Source organism: Lissotriton vulgaris, chromosome 11, assembly GCF_964263255.1.
Source record: "Lissotriton vulgaris chromosome 11, aLisVul1.2, whole genome shotgun sequence".
Lineage (NCBI taxonomy): Eukaryota > Metazoa > Chordata > Amphibia > Caudata > Salamandridae > Lissotriton > Lissotriton vulgaris.
In genome coordinates, this window is record NC_141699.1 from 862,581,736 (window position 1) to 862,603,816 (window position 22,081).

General features: G+C 45.6%; 1 protein-coding gene across 2 annotated transcripts in view; it reads left to right on the plus strand.

The window, feature by feature from the left end:
- Positions 1-22,081, plus strand: part of THAP4 (THAP domain containing 4) — a 452,859-nt gene that overhangs the window by 269,924 nt on the left and 160,854 nt on the right. For both annotated transcript variants that reach the window (XM_086944008.1, XM_086944007.1), the window contains 2 exons: positions 12,008-12,167; positions 12,521-12,630. In XM_086944008.1, coding sequence (XP_086800134.1) covers positions 12,008-12,167; positions 12,521-12,630 — 270 coding nt within the window. The remainder of the gene's footprint in view (positions 1-12,007; positions 12,168-12,520; positions 12,631-22,081) is intronic.

Consider the following 22,081-nt stretch of genomic DNA (forward strand, 5'->3'; position numbering starts at 1 on the left):
TTGTATCGCACTGAGGAGGCCATGGAAATAAAAATCCCCAAATATTTAAAACCATCCTCTGCCACCTGGATAGGAAACCTACTATGCAGCGGAGGCAATACCCCGCTATAACATAGACACATGACTTGGTCCAGTTGATAACGAGCCCGGAGTTCTTACCAAAGGAGGTGAGACCGTCAAAGAGCACGTTCAAAGACTTCTGGGGTGAGGTGTGAAATAGAGAAGGATATCGTCCGCGTAGAGCGAGACGCAATCCTCCAGATCCGGTGCCCACCGGATCCCTTTAATCGAGGGCTCCCATCGAAGCCACGCTGCAAGGGGTTCCAATGCCAATGCAAAAAGAAGTGGGGAGAGCGGGCACCCATGACGGGTGCCACGTCCCAATGGAAACGAGTCAGAGCCTCTGCCGTTCACCACGACTTGAGCTAACGGTTGTTCATATAGGAGCCGCACCCATGCAATGAAACTAGTGCCAAACCCGAACTTGGAAAGGGCCGCCCACAAATATGGCCACTCTATGGTGTCGAAGGCCATTGTAGCATCCAGGAAGGCCACCATTGCAGGCTCTGTGAGAGTTCCAGCTCTCGCGAGAACGCTGTGGAGTCTACGAAGATTAAGAGCTGTATTTCGATGGGGAATGAAACCGGACTGATCCGGATGGATCAAATCGCAGCTTACAGACAATAGACGATTAGCCAGGACTTTGGCCAGAATTTTAGGCTCGGCGTTGAGCAATGAGATGGGGCGATAAGAGGTGCAGCGGTCACGAGGCTTGCCATCCTTATAAATGACCACTATGGTAGCCAAGCGCTGTTCAGACGGAAGGACGCCCGCCTCAAATGCATCCAGAAACATAGTGGGCAAATGAGCAGGCATTTTGTCCGGTCGGAGTTTATAGAGCTCGATAGGCAAACCATTGGGTCCCATCACTTTGCCCGATCGCAAGGACCTAATGGCCAGAGCAATCTCATCCACTGTAATAGGAGCCTCCAGAGCCAATCTATCCTCATCTGAGACACAGGGTAATGCAATGTCACGCAAAAGTAGACGGGAGTCGGCCTCATCGCGGTCACTCACTGAACTGTACACCGTTCGGAAATGATCCACGAAACATTCAGCAATTTCCCCGGGATCAGTCACACATTCACCAGTCTCACGGGTGATAGCGGGCACCACGCGGTTCATTCTTTCAGCCTTGTCCAGCCACGCCAGGAGTTTGCTAGCCTTGTCACCCACATCATACAGACGGCCTAGCTGATTCATACGCATCACCTTAGCAGCATCAGTCTCTAGGGCTCTATAATCTGCCTGCTTCAGTTCTAAGGAGTGTAGAAGTGCAGGCGTATCATCTCCACCCAACTCACTTTCGAGCGTAGTTATTTCGGTCTCAAGGTCCGACACAGCCTCCCTCCTAGCCTTCCTATCAGCTGCAATAAGGGACAGCGCGGAACCCCGTATAACAGTTTTAAAGGCCTCCCACAAAACCGTAGGGGAAGCAACCGAACCCACATTCTCATCAAAGTAACAATCGATCGCCTTAACCAAATCCGAGCGGAGCTGAGGGTTCCTAAAGTGACAGGGCGGAACAGGGGGAACTCTGCTTCCGGAAAGACCTCCCACCGAAACCTCGAGTAACAAGGGGGAATGGTCAGAAATACCCCTGGGGAGATGACAGATTTCACGCACCAAGGATAAGTTAGTAGTTAGCATAAAGAAATAATCAATCCTTGAGAGGCTGCCATGAGCACCAGAGTGAAAAGTGTACTGAGTTTGTGAGGGGTGCAGCAGCCGCCAAACATCTACCAACCCGAAGGTTTCCGTCAAGTCAGTCAGCCACATCTGTGACAATGGCAGAACTCTAGGGGGCAGCCCGTCACACTCGCCCGACATTACCGAATTGAAATCCCCACCTATGATCAGGAGTCCATCTGGAAGTCCTAGAAGAGTCTTACCAAGGTCAGCATAAGTGGTAGCCTGCAGTCCCGGGGGAACATAAACAGCAACAATTACAATCCGCTTCCCCTCCCATCTCCCCGAGACAGCAGCATAGCGACCCCGATCGTCAAGGGTGACATTGTCTATTTCAAGGGCTAAGGAGGATTTCACCATTATACCAACCCCACGGGAGCCGGATGTAAAACCAGCGTGAGCAACAAGTCGATAACCTTGGCGGTCAAGAGCTTTACAGGCATTGCCAATCAAATGGGTTTCTTGGAGTAAAACAACATCAGGGGAATGACGTCTTATAAATTGCAACACAATACCACGTTTGATCCTGTCTCCCAAACCTTTAACGTTCCAGGATAGAACTTTCACGTCACCCCCCCCATCCCAGAAAGAGCCCCAAACCACCCCCTCCCGGAACCTCAGAGCAAGGATGCATACAAGCTATACAGTACCATGTGAAAAAGAAAACATAGAACACAAAACATAACCGAGTCCCCACCTCCCACCCCCCAACCAAGAACCCGTTACAACACCCCCCACCCTGCACCCCTGCTGACTAAGAAGCCACCCCAAACTGCAGTGTGCCTGTCGCCCCATCTGAATCTACACAAAGAACCCCTGAGGAGGAAGGGAGAGACTACCCCAACCCGCCCCACCCCGGGCCTAAAGGTGAAAGCATATAGTAAAAGTTACTCTGCAAAAGTTACAATCCAAAATCGGACCTCAGGACCCAAAGTCATTCCTGCGCCGTTGCGCCTCCGTCCGCGCCTCCGGGGCCCCCGCTCTCGGCATCATCCTTTGGCAATGAGTCCAACCAGTCACTGGCACTGTCCGGTTGATCAAAGAAAAAAACACGTTCCCTGTATTCGCTACGTAGGCGAGCGGGGAACAGCATCGCATATTTAAGTCCCAAATCTCTCAGGCGACGTTTCACTCCCAGGAATCCGGATCGTTGCCGCTGCACTTGAGGAGTAAAGTCAGGGTAGATAGAGATGGAGCTGTTGTCGAACTTCAGCGGGCCGTGCTTGAGAGAGGCCTGAAGAATGGCGTCTCTATCCCGAAAGTGAAACAGCCTAGCAATAATAGGCCTCGGGGGTCCCCCCGGCTTAATCTGTCCACCCGGGAAACGGTATGCACGCTCGACCGCAAAAAACTTACTGAGGCCTGCGGGAGCAAGTTTGGCAACAATTAATTCCTCGACCAGCAAATCGATCAAGGCAGCACCACTGTCCTCAGGTACCCCGACCAGGCGGATGTTGTTTCGTCGGGCCCTGTTATCGTACTCCTCCATACGTCTGGTCAGCAGGTCCTGCGACGACCGCAGATTCCCAATCTCAGACTGCGCTTCCGCCATGTCCGTCACCAGACTGGTAGCTTTAAGGTCCAATGCCTTGACCCTCTCGTTAGTCTTAGCCAAGTCGGCTCGAATAAGGGTAACATCGACCGCCACCGTGTCTATCTTGGACACGATGGCCTCGTATTGCTGACCCATATCAGCCTTGAGTCCTGCAATGGCGGCCAGTAGGTCTTGAAGTGACACCTCCGATGAGGCCGTCATGTCCGCCCTTGGGTCCTCTAAACTGCGGCTGGCAGCACTTGGGGATCCTCTCGGCTGAGTATAGCGATCTATCACATTAGACTGGACCGATCCCCCACGATTGGTGACTTTCCTGCGCTTCTCCAGCTCGGGTTTTGTCGCCATGTTGGAATCAGCACCCCGTTGAATCCTCTCGGGTGCGATAGAATGGCAGTGAACTTCCGGACTTCGAAATTCGCAGCTTCACAAAAATCACAGACCACTGAGCCGGCGCTGTGGTGAGGACATGCAGCTGGTTAGACCACCAAAACCAGGAGTGCAGATTAGGTCATAGGCAGTCAGTTCAAGGATGGAAGAGAAACTGAAAGTGAAAGTGACACACCATCGGTTGAGCAGATGCCAGGCAGCCGTTGTTGCATTACTGCTCGGCCATCCAAAGCAGCAGAGTCCCCGGTCCCGTCCGGAGCTAGGCCAGAAAGCTTAGGACGACGTAAATATGGTTCCCGAAGTCCGATCTCTGCCCCCAAAAGTACAGCAGCATCAGCAAGAGTAGCACTTCAAAAGCCCATCGAAGTGACCAGGATGGCAGAAGGATAGATCAATAAGGGCGGCGCGGGTCTCGGGAGCTCTCTGCTCACGCGACCATCTTGGATGCCCGCGTAGCTCCTCCCCCGACAAAAGCAGTCTTAGGCTAAACTCTAGAGGGCATGTGAAGCTAGCTGTTTTACCATATGCAATCCCTTTAATACCAAATGAAAGGACACCACACAAGTTATATATTATAAAATATATTTATTTATTACTAGAATAATCCTCTGTACTCTTTATGAGGGCAGAAGCACAAGCGTTAAACAAACAAAAGTTGCACAAATATGGATAGGCCCGGGTGGCCCCTAAAACCATATACTAAAATAGTGGTATAAGAACCACGTCACGAACAATGGTAAGGCCTAGGGCCTTGAGAATCGCTGGGGCTACACTGGACTACCAGAAGTTAGGACATGGGAGGCCCACAGGATGCGGGTGCAGTGTCTAAAGGCACACGCGTGCACCAATAGAAGTCAATGGTGCGTAAAAGTTAGAAAGTTTCAGATTTGGAAGTCTTCCGACTGGACTAGAACTTAACCACTTTAAACTAGGACACTAGGGATGTAAATCTCTATAGGAGCACCGTAGTACTCTCGTTAACCCACCCACAGGAAGCGGGTGCATAGGTGTCAAAGTGTGTCGGGTTTCGTCGTGGAGTTCTGTGGAGTCTTGGAGAAAAAATGCTGCAGGCGACCAGGAGAGAAGAGTCCGGTTGGATCCAAGGGTGGATCGAAGATGTAGAGAACCTGAAAGCAGAGGGGACAGAGTCTGGGTCACTAGCCAGTGACCATGAAGGAACCAGGCGATTTCGGGTTGCGATCAGGTGAAGTCGTTAAGCTTGTCTCCGCTGCCACGTGGACCAGGAGGTATCGACGACGACCAGGAGGTGGACACGTACTGTCCCACGAAGGCTCTGGCTGTCGGCGGTGTCGGTTCTCGATTCGGAGTCAACAGGCCTTGGTAAATGCAACACACGCAGGAATCGGAGATGGCTTCTGGATCAGGCCAGCAAGGTCTGATGGGCTGCTCCTTTTCAGGGGAGCAAGGGCCAGTCTGGAGCAACCAGACCAACAGTGAATGAAAATTCGTAGGTTCGTCGTCACAGAGGCCACTAGCCAACGGGCAAGTGACCGGACAGACGCGTCGAGCAGGAAAATGCAAAAGGGCCCCACGCAGCACTCAGTGAGTGTGGAGAGGTGATCTTTGGTGCAGAAGCTGCTCAGGGCTGGGGCTTCTCAATCCACAATGCACAGCTTCGAGGGTGCCTCGGGAGCTGCACAGAAAGCACTTCGCTGGCTTTCCAAGATGGCCGGTCCCACGTCTCCTCCACGGGTCTCAGCTTTGCTGGGGCTGTGGATCGGGCTGTTGGATGTCTGGAAGTTAAGTTCTTGTCGGTCTCTGTTGTTCGAGCTCTGGCGGGAGCAACAACAAAGAAAACCTTTGAGCGCTGATGGTGCCTGCTTGTGCAGGGTGGTCACTCATTGACCACAAGGGAGATTCTTCAGTCTTCTACGTCAAGTAGGATGTCGAAGGGTCCAGAGTTCCGTTTCAAAGTTTCAGTCAGGATTATCTAAAGTCTAAGGACACAGCTCCTACATTTATTCCAAATCAAGGGGCTGGATTACCTGCTAGGTCCCTCCTATGGGTGGGACCCAGGAAGGGGGTGGTTACACCGCTTCCCTTTGTCCAGTTTCGCGCCAGAGCTGGGGCTGGAGTGCCCCAGCACCGGTTTGAACTGCGCTATGCATGGGACACCTTGAGTGCCCCAGGCAGTGTCTAGTTTCATTCAGCCCTCCATGCCCCAATCCACTAAATCCTGTCTGGGGTGGTGCTAGCACCTCCCTGTTACAGAAACCTTTTGTCCAGGCCTCCCCTGCCGGAGTTTCGGTCAGCAGCAGGAGGCCAGACTTGTGTCTGTGGCAGCAGCATCCATTTTGTGATGCTGAGGCTCTGGTTGAATTTAACCGCGTTTAAGGAAAGTAACATGTCTTCTCCCTCTAGAAGGGTGGAATGCTACCCCCGTCGCCAGGACTGGCGAGGGGGTAGTATTCCAAATCGCATGACACCTTACACGACATGTTTTGATAGCATCTGACCGCGAGGTAGATAATCCACTTAAGAGTATATGGTATGGCAATATCCCAGAACAGCTATAAGGACATGGTTCCGAAACCTGCAGACAGGCTCAGCTCATGCTAGAGCACCATCTCACATAAAACCAAGCACGCTGCCTCCAGGATTGTTAAGGCCTGCCATAGGAGTGACTTATGTAAATGTAAAATGTAAATGTAGGTATACTCATATAGCGCGACCTGTCACCACAAAGGGCATCCTGGCGCTTGCCTAGGGAACCCGTCCTGGTATTCCCCTGTGAGAGGCCCCGGCAGGGTATCCACAAGGTGAAAGCCAGGCATCCCGCCGCGAGGGGCCGTTGTGGAGATTAAGCAAGCTATTGCCCAGAATCGCAGAGAGTGAACCCGTGAGTCGAGAAGGCACCGGAGCGAGAATTATCGAGACCGTGGAATTTTTAGTCCAAGACCCGCCGAGGCGGGGAATTGAACCCTGGTCCAGGGCCGATCTCAGCTTCTGGGTCTGCCGCCTCTAACCCCTGAGCCACACTTCTAGGTGTATATGTGTCCAGATATAGGTTTAGATATAGGTATACTTTATCTAAGCAAGGGGTGATTACACCACCTTGCCCCAGCTGAGTGATCAGCCAGTTGTGTCAATTTAAAGGGCCAGCCAGGGTTGGCATAATACATGCTGCAGCCCCTGGTAGGCTTGGATGCACCTATGCCCTGGGTACCTATAGTACTCTGTACAGGGGCTCATAAGGTGACCCAGTATCCAATTGGAGATGTACCTAGGGTACATGGAGTCCATTTTAAAGAGAGAGCAGATAGCCTGGGGCCCTGGTTAGCAGGATCCCAGGCCAACTAAGTCGAAAACCAGCTAAACACTAGGCAAAAAATCTGGGGTAACCATAGTCAGGTATCCGCCTTCCTCCACATACAGCGATCTTGTATGTATGTATGTATGTATGTATGTATGTATGTATGTATTTATTGCTTGTTAAGCGCATCTGCCACCCAAAGGGTATCCTGGCGCTGAGACCACATCATTCCTGCAGATAGATCATCTTACATTACTCTAGGAAACAGAAAGGTCTTAAGATCCTTTTTAAAAGAAGTAAGGTCTTGTCTGCTCCTCAGTGTCAGCTGGAGGGTGTTCCAAAGTGTGGCGGCTGTGAAACTTAAAGCACGGCCACCCATCCTCACTCTGTTGATCCTAGGGATCGTCACTAGAAACGCGGAAGAGGATCTCAGAAGTCTGGCAGCGTGGTACCAGGAAAAAAGATTTTGGAGCGGTATCGGTCCCTGTCCATGCAGAGCCTTAAAGACAAGGCATAAAGCTTTAAAGGCAATCCTCTGTTGGACAGGTAACCAATGAAGATCAGCCAATGCAGCAGAAGAGGAAGCGGAGCGAGGGCGGGATAGAGCCAGTTTGGCCGCCATATTTTGGATCCTCTGCAGCTTTAGGATCAAAATTTTGGGGGCTCCCAAAAGTAGTGCATTGCAGTAATCTAATCGACTAAGAATAGAACTGCGTACTACCTCTGCCCTAGCCTCTATGGGGAGGAGTGGTAAGATCTTACGTAGGGCGCGGAGTAAGCCCATACATGTCGCCGTGGTCCTATTCACAGAGGCATCAAGCTGCAGGTTATGTTCAAACAGAACTCCTAGATTACGGGCCGATTCGGCAGCCGCTACCGTACCGAAGATGGATGTAGGCCAGAAATCGTCCGGAAGCGAACGAGGGGTGCGATCTAGGGAGCAGTGAAGAATCTCCGCTTTGGATCCATTGAATTGAAGCGAGTTAACTTGCAACCACTCTGTTGTTGCCGACATACAGCAGTGGAAAATGTCTCTCGATACTGCCATTGTGCCCTCAAATGAAAAAATCAGTTGTGTCATCGGCATAATTGATGACAGATATGCCGAATGACTTTATCAGGTCTACCAGGGGCCGAAAGATAAAGATTGAAAAGGATCGGACTGATCGCTGACCCCTGGGGGACACCCTGATTCACTTGTCGTATGGCAGAACGCAAAGGTGGTAACGCCACTGCCTGCTGTCTGTTACTGAGATATGATGTTAACCATCTCAAGGCCGAGCCAGTTACTCCTATGCTCTGGAGACGGCTCAATAGTACTGCATGGTCCACCGTGTCGAACGCGGCCGACATGTCAAGCAGCACTAAAAATGCTGACTCGCCCATGTCGACACACGCTCGTAGATCGTCCAACACTGTGACCAATGCAGCCTCAGTGCCGTGAGCCGGCCTAAAGCCGAATTGTGATGTATCCAGGCAGGAGTTATTTTCCAGAAAGCTGGATAATGCTCTTGTGACTCATTTCTCTACAATTTTTATTGTAAATGGTAAAAGTGAAATGCTCCTATAGTTGGCCGGGCTTGAGGGGTCCAAAGAAACCTTCTTCAGCAATGGTGTAACTATCGCCAACTTCCATCTATCTGGGACTACTGCTGTGCTCAATGACTGGCAACATATGGTATGAAGCGGAGGAAACAGCTCATCTTGAAATGCCTTCCAGATCTTATGTGGCATAGGATCTAGTGGTGATCCTGAGGACACACCATTAGCCAGGAGGCAAAACTCCTCCAAAGAAGGAATGGGAAAACAAGACAGCTGAGGAAAACCCTCCTGATTATACTCTTTCTTAGAGCCCACAAGAAGGAGGGGTTCTGCAAGAGAAGACAAGGATGATACGGGCTGACCAACAATCTGCAGTCCTAATCTTCTCCTCAAACACAGAAGCCAAAGAGTCGCACAGTTCCTGAGAGACAGGAATGGCTGGTGCAGTACAGGACGGATTGGCTAGATTGTCGACCAATTTAAACTAGGCCTGCGACTTATTGGAGGCCTTTCTGTTAAAAATAAAGTCTCTCCGTATTTTAAGTCTAAACATAGAAAAATTCTCCAAAAATATTAGACTTAGTATTGTGTGAGCATTAACAAAAACAGTCATTTAAGCAACAGATACAAGAAAATCTTGACTCAATCAAAACAAATATTATTATTCAGCAGTTAAAATGTTAAACAAAAGCAGATGTGGACAGAATAGTTCTTCAAAGTAATTCGGGTTGGAAACTATTCAACTGAAAAACACAAATGGGCCCTGAGTCTACAAGCGTGTAGTTGGGTTACAGGAGTGACCCTTTCTTAGGAGGATTCCCCTCACCCACCTGTAGGTGGCATGCTTCATTATAGGGGATCGCCTCACACTATGAACCGACTCGTAGTGCAGGCTACAACCCCCTCTCTGAAATGGGGGGAGCTCAGTGATGTTTTGATGGAGATTTTGAGTATACTAAACCTCTAGATGAGCTGGGTGTAGTGAGACGGGAGTGAAAATTAAGATGTGAGTGATAAAAAGTGACTCACTGGTATGCTAAACAACTATAATCTGCCATCCACAGGTCAGGATTAATACATAAACCTTAGAGGGGAATTAGATATGTCTAAGCAGTGAAATGGTCGACTTGTTTCTACCTTGTACTCCCATAGGGGATGTTGCAGCTTTCATCAGGACCAAGGTGAGTCAGAAGAATATTGGAGTGCAACATCCACTGAGACTTATTTTAGTAAAGTGGAGACAGTGTATAATAATCCATATATATATATATATATATATATATATATATATATATATATATATATATCCAGTAGTTGGAGTGAAGGCTCACTCAACCTTAGGATGTACTGGTCAAGAAATTGCCTCAAAAGAGAAACAAAATTGTGTATATATTAAAATCATATGCACGCCCCCATATATATGGCTCTTTAAAAAGTGCATGTTTTAACCTCAAATCAGATGGTGGCACAATAAATCACTTACCCGAATAGTTGTGCCAGCAAACGGACACCTGAAACCTCTTCATTTGAAAACTCAATGCGGTATCCCATTCCTATTGGAAAGCAAAGAGGTGGTGAAAAATTGTATGACCATGAAATGTGGTCATAAACAAACAGAATATACAGTTGACAATGCTTCATTAAAAAGGGAAGTCCTCAGTATCTATTCTAAGGTCTCCCATGGAATATGTTATCTAATCTGACAAAAATAGATACAAAAATGTAAAAATGTACCTCATGGTCAGAGGTCATGACTCTGAGCCCAATACCCAGTTAGTGCACGCTAGGATGAACCATCTAAAATACGGCAGCTTGCGAGCACGGTGATACTTTTGAGTAAGACCTTTCACCAATCGTAACAACCTCCTGGGGGAGGGGGACGTCTGAAAATGAAGACAATCCAATAGTATAAATTATCAGTCAGTCTGAACATATTATTGTAGCCAGAAGCGAACATGTTTGTCCGAGCTGGTGTGCTACAATGTTAAAGGTATCAAAGAGGTATCAAACCATCCTTGTGCCCCGCAATGCTTACTTAAACCATGAAAAATATGGCAATAAGCTGGAACTTCCTTAATCAAGCCTCACCGGTCGCAATAACCACCAAGAAAAGAAGCAACTAAACTTCTCAAAAACACGCTCATAGTGGTATTGGGCAAAGTAATGTTGGCATGAGCATAAGATAATGGCCAGCACAGCACCATGTAAAGCCTACATACAACACGTACCTTAAATCAAGGCGACCGTGGTCCGTGTAGTACCCCGGAGCAAGTGAACATAAAAGTTTCACTCAATAATATGCATTATAGCAGGGATGCTAGGCCCGCGCAGCAAACATAGTCTCGGTATGCACTGCGTCATGGAAGGCCGAGCTTTCGTACTATACGTGTGCATGTGATGTCTCTAGGACTGAGTACAGCCACTACAAGAGCCGCACGAAAAATGTCCTCTGAGAAGTTGAAGGTCCAAGAGGGTATTAACATTGGCCTCACTCAAAATCAATCTACATATCGGAATCTTCTAAAAGAAGAACAGAAGTCACTCTTATGTCTTTGGTGGCGGAAACCGATATGTGCTTCCCAAGGTGGACAAGCATCAGTCGGAAAGCCTTAGGTGAATAAAGGCTCATACCATAGCCATATAAAATCTACACATGCGTAGGTGAGAAACAAAATGCTTAGTAGGTTTTGACTTTGACAGAATAAGGACAGATCAGCTTTAGATGTATTCCTGTATGTGAGCCCAATGCTTGTCCTATATCCCAGCGATCATTGCTGTTTCTAATTTACACGCGAATGCATCTTCCTGCTGTGCTACAATTTCCTAGATTTCAAATTCCACTTGAGTTATTACTAGAGAAGGACATTTTAGGGTAAAAAATAAGTGTCTTTGTATATATGATTGTGAAGGATCTGTACAACCTGTGAAAATGATTCGATGGCTATGATCTTAAATTGTAACTTGAGAAGCAATCAATGTGACATGAGCCTGTAATAATCTAAGACAGAAACGTAGTACTACTCCCTCGTCATTCATTGTGATATAAATGTTTTGAGGAAGCCTTTTCTGTCCACTGGGATCCTCACTCGTGCCTTCTTCCCTATTATCTTCCTTCCTTAACCCTTTTAAGCTCTCTGAGATGGCCCCAGATTTGCATAAAGTGTGTTTGCATAAGGCTCTGTACAGTTTTTATTGCTAAACCAAGAGGCGACTGTGCTATTTGAAGGTGAGTTTCCAAGTTCTGCAGTAGAAATAGTTTGTGCAGTGCTTAAGGGAGAAAGTTGTATAAGTCTGACTCCTTTTATGGTGGCTTTTAGAAATGTCCAATGTTGGATCTATCTGTTCCTGCCTTCTTTCGTTGTATCTCTGAATTCAGGTCTCAGTATACTTCCACTTTACTGTAGTAAATTAATTTGCTGCTTTCTTGTGAAGTGGCCCTATCATTTCAATACAAGATCCAGGTGTACCTTTTTTCAGTTTCTCTTTTTTCCTCCTTGCAGAAGCACCTCCTCTGAATCCTGCAGTACAGCCTCTTGCCTGGATGTTGGGCAGTTGGGTTGCAGAGTCACCAGGGGATGGCGCCTTTCCCACCATTCCTCCCTTCCGCTACCTGGAAGAGGTGCAGATCTCTCATGTGGGTCAGCCTGTACTCAACTTCACGTGAGTCAAAAAGCTTTGCACCATTGTTGGAAATTCGGGGTTTAGGGGAAAGGTCATATTAATGTGGCGGAGTGGGGGGGACTAGTCTTGTCCTGTTTCGTCTGAGCATTGTTAGTACTACATCTAGATATCTCTCAGGTTTTGTTAATTGGACATTGCATCAACCGGAACATTATTGCATCAACCGGAACATTCAGTCTTGCTTATGTCTACTTGAATTTTGGGATTTTTCTGGGGTTATTTGCTTTTGCATCTAGAGTGCGCCTGCATAGTCATGGTGGATGGGGTTCTTTTTGAGGAAGGGGGATTTTTTTGTTGCACTTGTAATGTCTGGATTTTTCTTCCCCACACAGTTTCAATGCCTTCCATCCAGACTCGAGAAAGCCACAGCACCGGGAATGCGGGTTCATTCGCCTGCAGCCAGGCACAAACAGAGTGGCCTTCGTCAGTGCTCAGAATACAGGTGCGAACTTTTAAGATCCAGTACAAATCCTGTCTTGTTGGCTAGGCATGTACAGAGGCATTGTGAGGGCCAAGGACTTGGGGGTGAACATTTGTTAGTGGCCTGTCTAATTAAAAGTGGCAACTGACTGTTTTTTGAATGTTAGTGTTGAGAGTAATTCCTAAAAGCCAAATGCCATCTTTGTGGAAGAAAAACTTATCACCGTCACCAGCTTCTCAAATAAAGACTTCGATTCTGTTTAAGACTGTCTGTGTGATACATTATCAGCCAACATGTTGTTGTCCGGGGCACTACAGAGCATGAGGATATTGCCACAATGTTTTCCAACACAATTTGAGAATATAGATTCAAAACTAAAGGTGAAGAGGTTAAATGGACCCGACTGGATTTTGGGGCAATGAATGCTAAGGGTTCTTATTAGAGTGTTCAGACAACGAGGCTCGATAACGGAGTAGGTTGAATGGTAAACACTAGAAAAGGAGGTTTACTAGGTGTTAATGGGTTGAATACAATCTTTCAGACCAGTTATGACCCGGGTGCGTAGAAAGTGAGGCCCCTAAATGTGGCCTAGTCTGTGTCGAAGTTATCAGTTGTGATGTGTCAAGATTGTTTGATCGTCTAGTCAAAATGTACACCATACACTACCATTGACTATCCAGTGCACCCCTCTTATTTCAAAGCAATTGCAGCACAGGTCTCTGGGGCAACAAACCGGCACGTATAGCACAAGCTAAGCTATTGCGCGGTTGGTATGATGGTGGGATAGCACTTCCAGATATACAACTGTACTATTGGGCAGCACAGCTTAAAGTAATCAATCACTGGTTACATCTCTCACAGTCGGAGCCGGCACTGAAAGCAGACAGAGAACAGCTGGGCACGACCGGAATGTTGGCCACACTTTATGAAAAAAAATTAGCACTAACAAAGTTTGGACCACTGAGACATATGCTGGGGCTCTGGCATACGGCCCAAATGAAGCTAGGGTGGCAAGGAGTACTGACTAAGCTTACACCACTATGGGATATTAAACGGTTAGGGAAACTCAGACAGAGTAAAGGGTTCGATCGCTGGGATAATATAGGGATATCCACGATCGGAGACATGTGGCACAAAGGAGAAGTGCTCTACTTTGATACCTTACAACGGCAATACGACCTAGCCCCCGCTGAAACGTTTAGATACACACATATAAGACATGCCCTAATGTCAGCGCTCCCACCAGACTTAGAAGTCCCAGAGGCGTCCCCTCTAGAGGACAGATTGTTACCGGATTACATGCCTAGGAAAGCGACCTCCCTGACCTACTGTAAGATGGTGAATAATCTACCTGACCCGATAGGTGCCCTGCGTGAGAAATGGTCTCGTGATATTGGTGAGATTGAAGATTCTGACTGGCAGGAGGCGCTGGCATCCCCAAAAGAGGTGGGCATCCCCTCACGTCTCCGATTAATACAGTTACGTGTTCTGCACCACTCCTACTATACCAGACACACACTACATACAATAGGAAGGGCAGATCACCCCTACTGCGGAGAAATAGGGACCTTCTGTCACACCATATGGGACTGTCCCAAAATAGCTGACTATTGGATACAAGTTTGAGATCCGTGTCCCAATCAGAGGAGGTCTCGTTATTGCCTGAGCCACGGTGTTGTTTATTAAACATATGGAAACCAAACAACCTTACACGTTCCGGACAAAGCTGGGTCACACTGGGTATGATAGTAGCCAAGCGAAATATGGCACAAAAATGGGGGGGGGGAATGGGAAAACCCACACTGGCAGCATGGTGTGCGGTCATGGACGCTGCCATGATAGCAGAGAGGGCGGTATTTAAGATTAGAGGTTGCCCTAAAAAATGGCAGAAATTTTGGGGGGCATGGAATGATTATAGAGGAAACATTTGTGAACCACCATCTGACTGTGAAGACAATAGTTCAGTTTCTGAATAGGGCTATAAAACCACGAATGACTGCGCTGTGCTTGTTTGTTGGAACTATACGAAGGAAATGTAATGAATGTATGCTAATTGGACATGTTTATGGTGCTCCGATATTGTATCTACGTACAAGTTTATATATCTGTTGGTTTTACTGTACAAACAGAAGAAAATCGAATAAAAAATGTATATAAAAAATAAATGTACACCATGCACGCAACCAAAATGAGGCATGTTTAGTCAAAGGAAACATAGTTCGTTCTTGTAGCACCATTATTCAGGAAAGCTTTCATAAACTGCTTTACTATATTTCGCAGAGAATGTGGTATCCACATCACATAACTGAGCCGTCTAATCATGACCTACTTGTGTCCTTGGCCCTAACTGTAAAATAGGAACCAACAATTTGTAGATGAAAAGTAGTGGTTTATTAGAAGAAAGATCCCAGCCACAGATCAGCATCCAGCCAGCATCCAGGTATGACAGCAACTGCTTCAAGGTTGAAGCATAACATTCCATATGAGGTTTTGTGGTTCCAGTGCTCCATGACATCAGCGCAGCTATGTCATGGAAGACACAGAGAACCACGATGCCACACATCTCCCTTCTTAACAACAATAACAAAATTACAAAAAGAAAGCATCAAACAGTAACGAAATTGGAGGAGGAAAAGAGTTAACATAAAAGCATAAATCACACGGTCACATAGTCTCTTAAATACTCAGGAGAATGAGAGACCCTTGCAGACTTGCGAAGAAGTGAAAAGGGTTCACCACTAGGAATTTGGCAATGAGAACTGCAAGAAGCCTCCACAAGATTATCACTAAGCACCACCACCCTGTTCAAATTCCAAACACGATGATCTGCAGTCTTGATGGCATTCTTAAAAACTTTAATGACCCGAATGGGCTTCTTAAAGGTAGCCTTATTGCTTTTACAGGGATTTTTAATGAGTACCCAATCTCCCACTTTGACTGGCGTGACCTTTACAGAATTCCTTGCATCAAAAATCCTTTTTCTATTCTCAACTCTAGAAGATTCACGCAGCACCCAGTCATCCTGAACATCAAGAGGACAAGGTTGTAGGTCATTGACCCATGCAGGTACTACAAGGGTATTGGGAATGCGTGACCTAAAAAGTTCAAACGGAGTCTTCCCAGTAACAGCATGGGGAGATATCCTGTAAACCTTAACCTTTTTAAAGACATCTGTTCTCCAATCTGTACCAGCAGACTTGGCCATTCTGATAGTTTCTTTAAGAACACGGTTGAATCTCTCAACCATACCGTTTGTTTCTGGGTGGTACAAAGAGGACTTTTTGTGTTTCACACCTTGTTCTAACAGAAAATGCTCCATCTCTTTAGATACTAATTGGGGACCATTATCCGTGAGAATGGTGTTGGGAATGCCCTCCCTTGCGAAAAGTTTAGTTAAAAAGGCCACCACATGTTTAGTCTCGATGCCACGAGTAATGGCAATTTCAGGCCATCTGGAAAAGAAGTCCACAAGGACAAGAACATACCACTCACAACCAGCAGACACAATGGGCCCCAAAATATCCAAACCAACTTCTTTCCAGGGTGCATTCGGTCTGTCTCTGATCACCATAGGTTGAACTTTAGGTTTCGCTACCTTCTCACTAAGGGCACAGTCAATACAATCTCTAACCTTACGTTCCACTTCTAAATCCATATTAGGCCACCAATACGACCTCCTCAATATCTCTTTGGTTTTAGAGACTCCTAAATGGCCAATATGTGCTAAAGACATGAGCTCATCCCGAAGAGCCAGAGGTGGAACCAATCTAGTTCCCCTAAAAAGTAAGCCATCCTGTTCTGAAAGTTGATCTTTGACATGCCAAAATTTCTCGAGGCCATTATTAGATTTGGGTTTGACCTTCCATCCTGTCGTCAACAGTTTAAGAACCTCCACGAGAACCAAATCCTCCTGAACCATCTTCAACCACCTTTCCTTATCAATGACAGCCTCCTCTACAACACAAACCATCTCATCGTCTTCATCACCATCTTCCTCATCCTTAGCCTCAGAAGTGGGAACAAGGCGGGATAAGGCATCTGCTACCTTGTTTTCCACTCCAGGTAGATATTTTACATCAAAATCATAATCTTGTAGACCAACAACCCATTTAGTGATCCTTCCAGACACAGCATCGATTCCTTTCTTTTTCAGAATTTCACAAAGCGGCTTGTGATCCGTCCTAACCTCAAAAGTGGTTCCCCATAATAGATTTTTAAGCTTCTTGATTGACCAGTAAACAGCGAGAGCTTCACGCTCAACAACTGAGTATCGAGTTTCAGGTCCTTTTAAACTCCTTGACAAGAAAAGAATGACCCTCTCGGTGCCCTCAAACTTCTGTACAAGTACCGCACCTAAACCCTTCAAACTAGCATCGGTAATCAAAATAGATTTCTCAGAAGGGTCAAAACTACTCAGTTTAGGGGCAGAAGCTAACTTCTCCTTGATGGTTTCAAATTCATGTTGACACTTTTCTTCCCAAACAAAATCCACTCCCTTCTTCAACAAATATCTCATGTTGACGCACAAAGAAGCAAAATCTTTCACAAACTTACTATAATATTCAGCAAGTCCCAAAAAACTCATCAATTCTTCCTTATTCTGTGGGGAAGACAACTTGGAAATGGTAGAGATCAAGTTTTCCTTAGGTAAAATTCCTCCTTGAGTAATTGTGTGACCTAAATAGTCAATGGAAGTCTTCCTAAACTTGCACTTTTCAATCTTAACAGTTAAACCTGCAGTACATAGTCTTTCTAAGACTGCAAAAAGCCTCAAATCATGCTGCGAATTATCCACGCCAAACACAAGAATATCATCTTGGTATACTCTGACACCTTGTAGACCCTTTAAGACCTTTTCCAATGCCCTTTGGAAAACCGATGCGGCTGACACTAAACCGAATGGTAGTCTGACAAACCTAAAAGTGCCATAAGGTGTCCCAAAAGAGGTTAAGTCTTTCGAATCTTCCTCTAACCTAATCTGGTGGTATGCGGACCGTAGATCAATGGTGCTAAAAATCTTAGCACCCTTGAGTAACATAAGCATGTCAGCAATCTTGGGTAAAGGGTAATGATCAGTGACTACACACTTGTTGAGCTCCCTTAAATCAACACAGAGACGAAGAGAGTTGTCCGATTTTTTAGCGGCAACAATCGGGGCAACCCATTCCGTCCCCTCTACTGTTTCAATAATACCTCCTTTGACAAGCTTCTCAAGTTCAGCTTTAACTTGCTCCCTGACAGCCACAGGTACATTACGTACTTTGCAGCAAACAGGTACAGTACCTTTTTTCAAAATGATGCGATGACAATAATCATTCAGGCACCCCAAATCTTCAGAAAATACTTTTGGAAACCTCGTTTTCAACTCAGTGGTGAAATCTTGAGAAACTAGAGAAATAGTAAGAGAGGTAGAGGGAAAAGGTTCTTTTAACACAATAGGAGGAGTTGAATTTGGATCAAGCATAACCCCCAAATCCTTGAGAGCAAACCAACTTATTATGCTATCTCCCTTTTGAGACACGTAAATTTTTGCTCTGATCAACCTATTCTTATAATTGATCACTCCTTCACACACCCCAAGTAGCTTAATGGGTTGTCCCGCATAGCCGAAAGGTCTTATGTCAGGGCGAGACAACTCAAGTTTATGGCTTAACTTATTCAAGAAAAAATCTTTTGCAACAATAGTAATTTTCGCTCCAGAATCAAACAAAACCTTTGTGGGGAAACCTTCTATTAAAATTTCGTCAGAAGGTGAATTCTTTGCTTCTTCAGCACTTACAGTCTGTATACAAATTTGACCACAATCTAGATTTTCATCAGAATTACATTCATTTTCAAAGTCATAAAATATCTCACTCACTCTACTTTTGTAGTTTCCTCCTCTACAGCATGAGGTAACATGTCCCTTCCTTTTACATTTACCACAATATGCTCTCCACCCTTGACATTGTCTATCCGTAGCAAAATGCCCCATTTTACCACATCTATAACATCTTACTTGGGAGAGGTCAAAGCTGTTCTCCTTCTTTTTATAGGGAATTTTGCTTGCACCATTTCCATTTGTAGACTCTTTCTGGTGGTTTCCGCCTACTCTAGGAGTAGATTTTACAACACTTACTGTGTCTTTAGTAATTTTGTTCTCCCCATTTTTTTTTATAACTTCTACACACTTGATAGAATGTTCTATCCTCTTAGCAATAGTAAGAACTTCCTCTAAAGAGGGTTCGTCCTTTTGCCACAATTCCTCCCTCACCTTCTCAATATAGCATCCGAGCATGAACTGATCTCTTATGTGTTCATCAAGACTTGCACCAAATTTACACGACGAAGCTAGCTTTCTCAAAGCTGTAATATAATTCTCGATTGTCTCTTCTTCCAATTGTGTCCTCCGACCAAAATGATATCTTTCTAAAATCGTACTGACTCTAGGAAGATAATGTTCATCTAATTTAGCAATACAAATTTCATATTCATTTAAAGTACCATCATCAAGGTCAGGCAAATGATCGAATACCTCTTGTCCTTCTGCCCCCAAACAGTGTAACAGTAAAGCGGTCTTTCTTTCAGCACTCAAACTAGACCCACACACTCTGGCATACCTTTCAAACACTTTACGCCATTTTTTCCATCTGATAGGTGGATCTCCAGGTGAGGATAAGAAGAAGGGGGGGGCAGTTACATTTTGCATGTTGTTGTCACTAACAAGCAGATAACAAGAGATAAGATAAAAATAAATAAGAAAAATAAAACAGGAAAAGAAGATTGAATGTCAAATGTGTGTGTGTCACAGTGGGTGCACACAAAATAAACAAAAATCGTAGGTGCAAAGTCTAGTGTGTGTGTCACAGGAGCCGGACACACAAAACAGATTCAAGTGAGAGTCTCCAAAAGGTAAAAAAAAATTGATTTAACACAGTACCTTTGTATTGTTCATCGAAAATGTGGCAAGGCTTAAAACAAGAAACTTCAGGGTGATAATGAAGAATTTGCGATGAATAGCGGTAATCGGAGTAATGAAACGCGATGAAAACGCACTCCGAGCTGAAAACAAGGAAGTTGACCAATTCAAGATGGCGCCCACGTCAGCGTGACTCCCAGCGTACCTTGCGGCACGTTTGCGTGTTTCCCAGCAAGCTTTGCGAACAGCCGTGAAGACGTCCAAACCGGTGTGTTTGTTTTCCAGGCTTCGAGGTTCCGAAACGCTGCTAGGCAATGGCGTCAGCGCTGTCTAAAGGATGCAGCTCGCGAAGAGTCGGCAGGTAGGGCCCTTTTTAAAAGATGCAGATCGCATGGTAGATCGAGTGCATTTTCTCGAATGGTGAAATAAAGCGCACAACGTCTGACAAAGCGATGGCAAAGGTGCAACAAGAACAGCATTAAACCGCTAAATTTGAAAACGAAAGTTCTGTTCCTTTTTAATATATAAAAAAAAATGTTTCTTCTTACCCTGGAAAGTCGAAAATGAAGTCCTTTAAGAAGTTTAAAGCCAGTGAAGTATTTCCATATCTTCAAAGTTGAATGCCACGTAGTATCTCCTTTAATCTCATTTAAATTGTTTAGTCCACAAATTTCCAAGGAAATAATCGTTTTTAGAAGTGAACAAAAAAAAAAAAATATATGAGATACTTGTTGAGATCTTATCTTCTTCCCATCCTGCGTCGCCAAATGTAAAATAGGAACCAACAATTTGTAGATGAAAAGTAGTGGTTTATTAGAAGAAAGATCCCAGCCACAGATCAGCATCCAGGTATGACAGCAACTGCTTCAAGGTTGAAGCATAACATTCCATATGAGGTTTTGTGGTTCCAGTGCTCCATGACATCAGCGCAGCTATGTCATGGAAGACACAGAGAACCACGATGCCACACTAACATCAAAGCTTCGTGACCACGGCAGAATTGATAGCAATACCGCCCAGTTCTGGGACTTATGGGTCCTGTGAAAACACTTTGAGCCCACAATAGGCTTGTCATAGCTTTCAGAGGACGAGGTTAAATCTTTGGTTATTATACACAGTCATTTACCTCCTATTAAATATCCCTCAGTGGTAACGGCTCAACAGCTTGCTTTGCTTTCTGTTATGCATGCTTTAAGGGGTGGGAATGGTAGAACGCCATCGGAAATTTCCCCCCTAAATTCACCTTCGACTCTGGAGGGTACCACACCGTGATTGATTATATATTTGTGAACGGATGTAACTGGCATTAATTCATTATATGCATGTAAATCCTAGAATGCAAGGCAATCGAAACATAAGAGCAAATGTTGTGGGGCTACAGGATAATGAGATATCCTTGATACAGTGTTTCAGATTTTAAATAATAGGTAATGTGTCAGGTGGGAGACGGTGATACTATAAAATCTTCTTCTTGAATTATTTTCCTCTATTCTACATTTCATTGAGTTAGTCTTTGAATGCATGAAGAGATCGTGGAGAGTGGTTTTTTCCCCCCATCAAACCCTGCACAAATAAGAATAATAAAATACTGCAAGCCTCTCATAATTGGTATGCTGCAGAGTGCTGAAGAGGGAAGATACTTTTAAAAGCTTTAAAAGGTAATTCAATACATAAAATTATGTGTGTGTGGAGAAAGCAGAAATTTCTAAAAAACTAAAATAATGGCTATTGATCTGCGAAGTTAAATATTGAAAGCTTGCTACAGACACAATTGAGGGGCTTTCTGAAATATAGTTACTCGTGGGCTAAGGGAAACCAGCTCCCCTCAGAAAGGTGTTGGAGAAGACAAAGCCTTTGCACATTTTTCAACACTTTATTCTATAAATTCCTCTTTTGCATTGGATACGGCTGTTGTAGCTATCATTCCCAACTTAAGTTATAATATGAGGTGTAGTGGAATTTTTGAACTTTTTACAGTAGATGAAGCCAAGAGAGCCATTACCATACAAAAGAATAGAAAAGCCCAAAAGTGAACAAGATTCCATCAGATATGTTCAAACCATAATCGTCAATTTGGGCTTCATATGTCATGATGTTAGTGAACAACATTGAACGCCTGGAAACAGTACCACAGGGACGGCACAATGTACAAAAAAGATTGTCAAAAGGGGACTTACTTACTTACTGGTGAAAACCCTTCCAGAACTCCGAAAATCGCTGACGCCTTGATCTGGGAACCGCCACCCGCTCCTGCAGCCTCCCTGTGTCCCAGGAGGGATTGACCGCCTGAGTCCAGCGTAAACACCTTGCAGCACCCGCTTCGCGGGTGCCGCTGCGCGGCGCTCAGGCGTGGGGTCGTGGCAGCAGGTCCACACCCAGCATCCAGCACCCGGGAAGAAACAAAGAACAGCGCAAGGTAACTGGGGGCGCGTGAGGCAGGGACTCCATAGACCAGGAGTCCCCGCGCTGCACAGGTGTGCACGGCCGCGCCCCCAGCAAGCCACGCCCCCGGCCGTCCAAGCTCTGTTAAAGAGCAAAGCTTTACAGAGTGCAGTGGGACTTACTTACTTACTG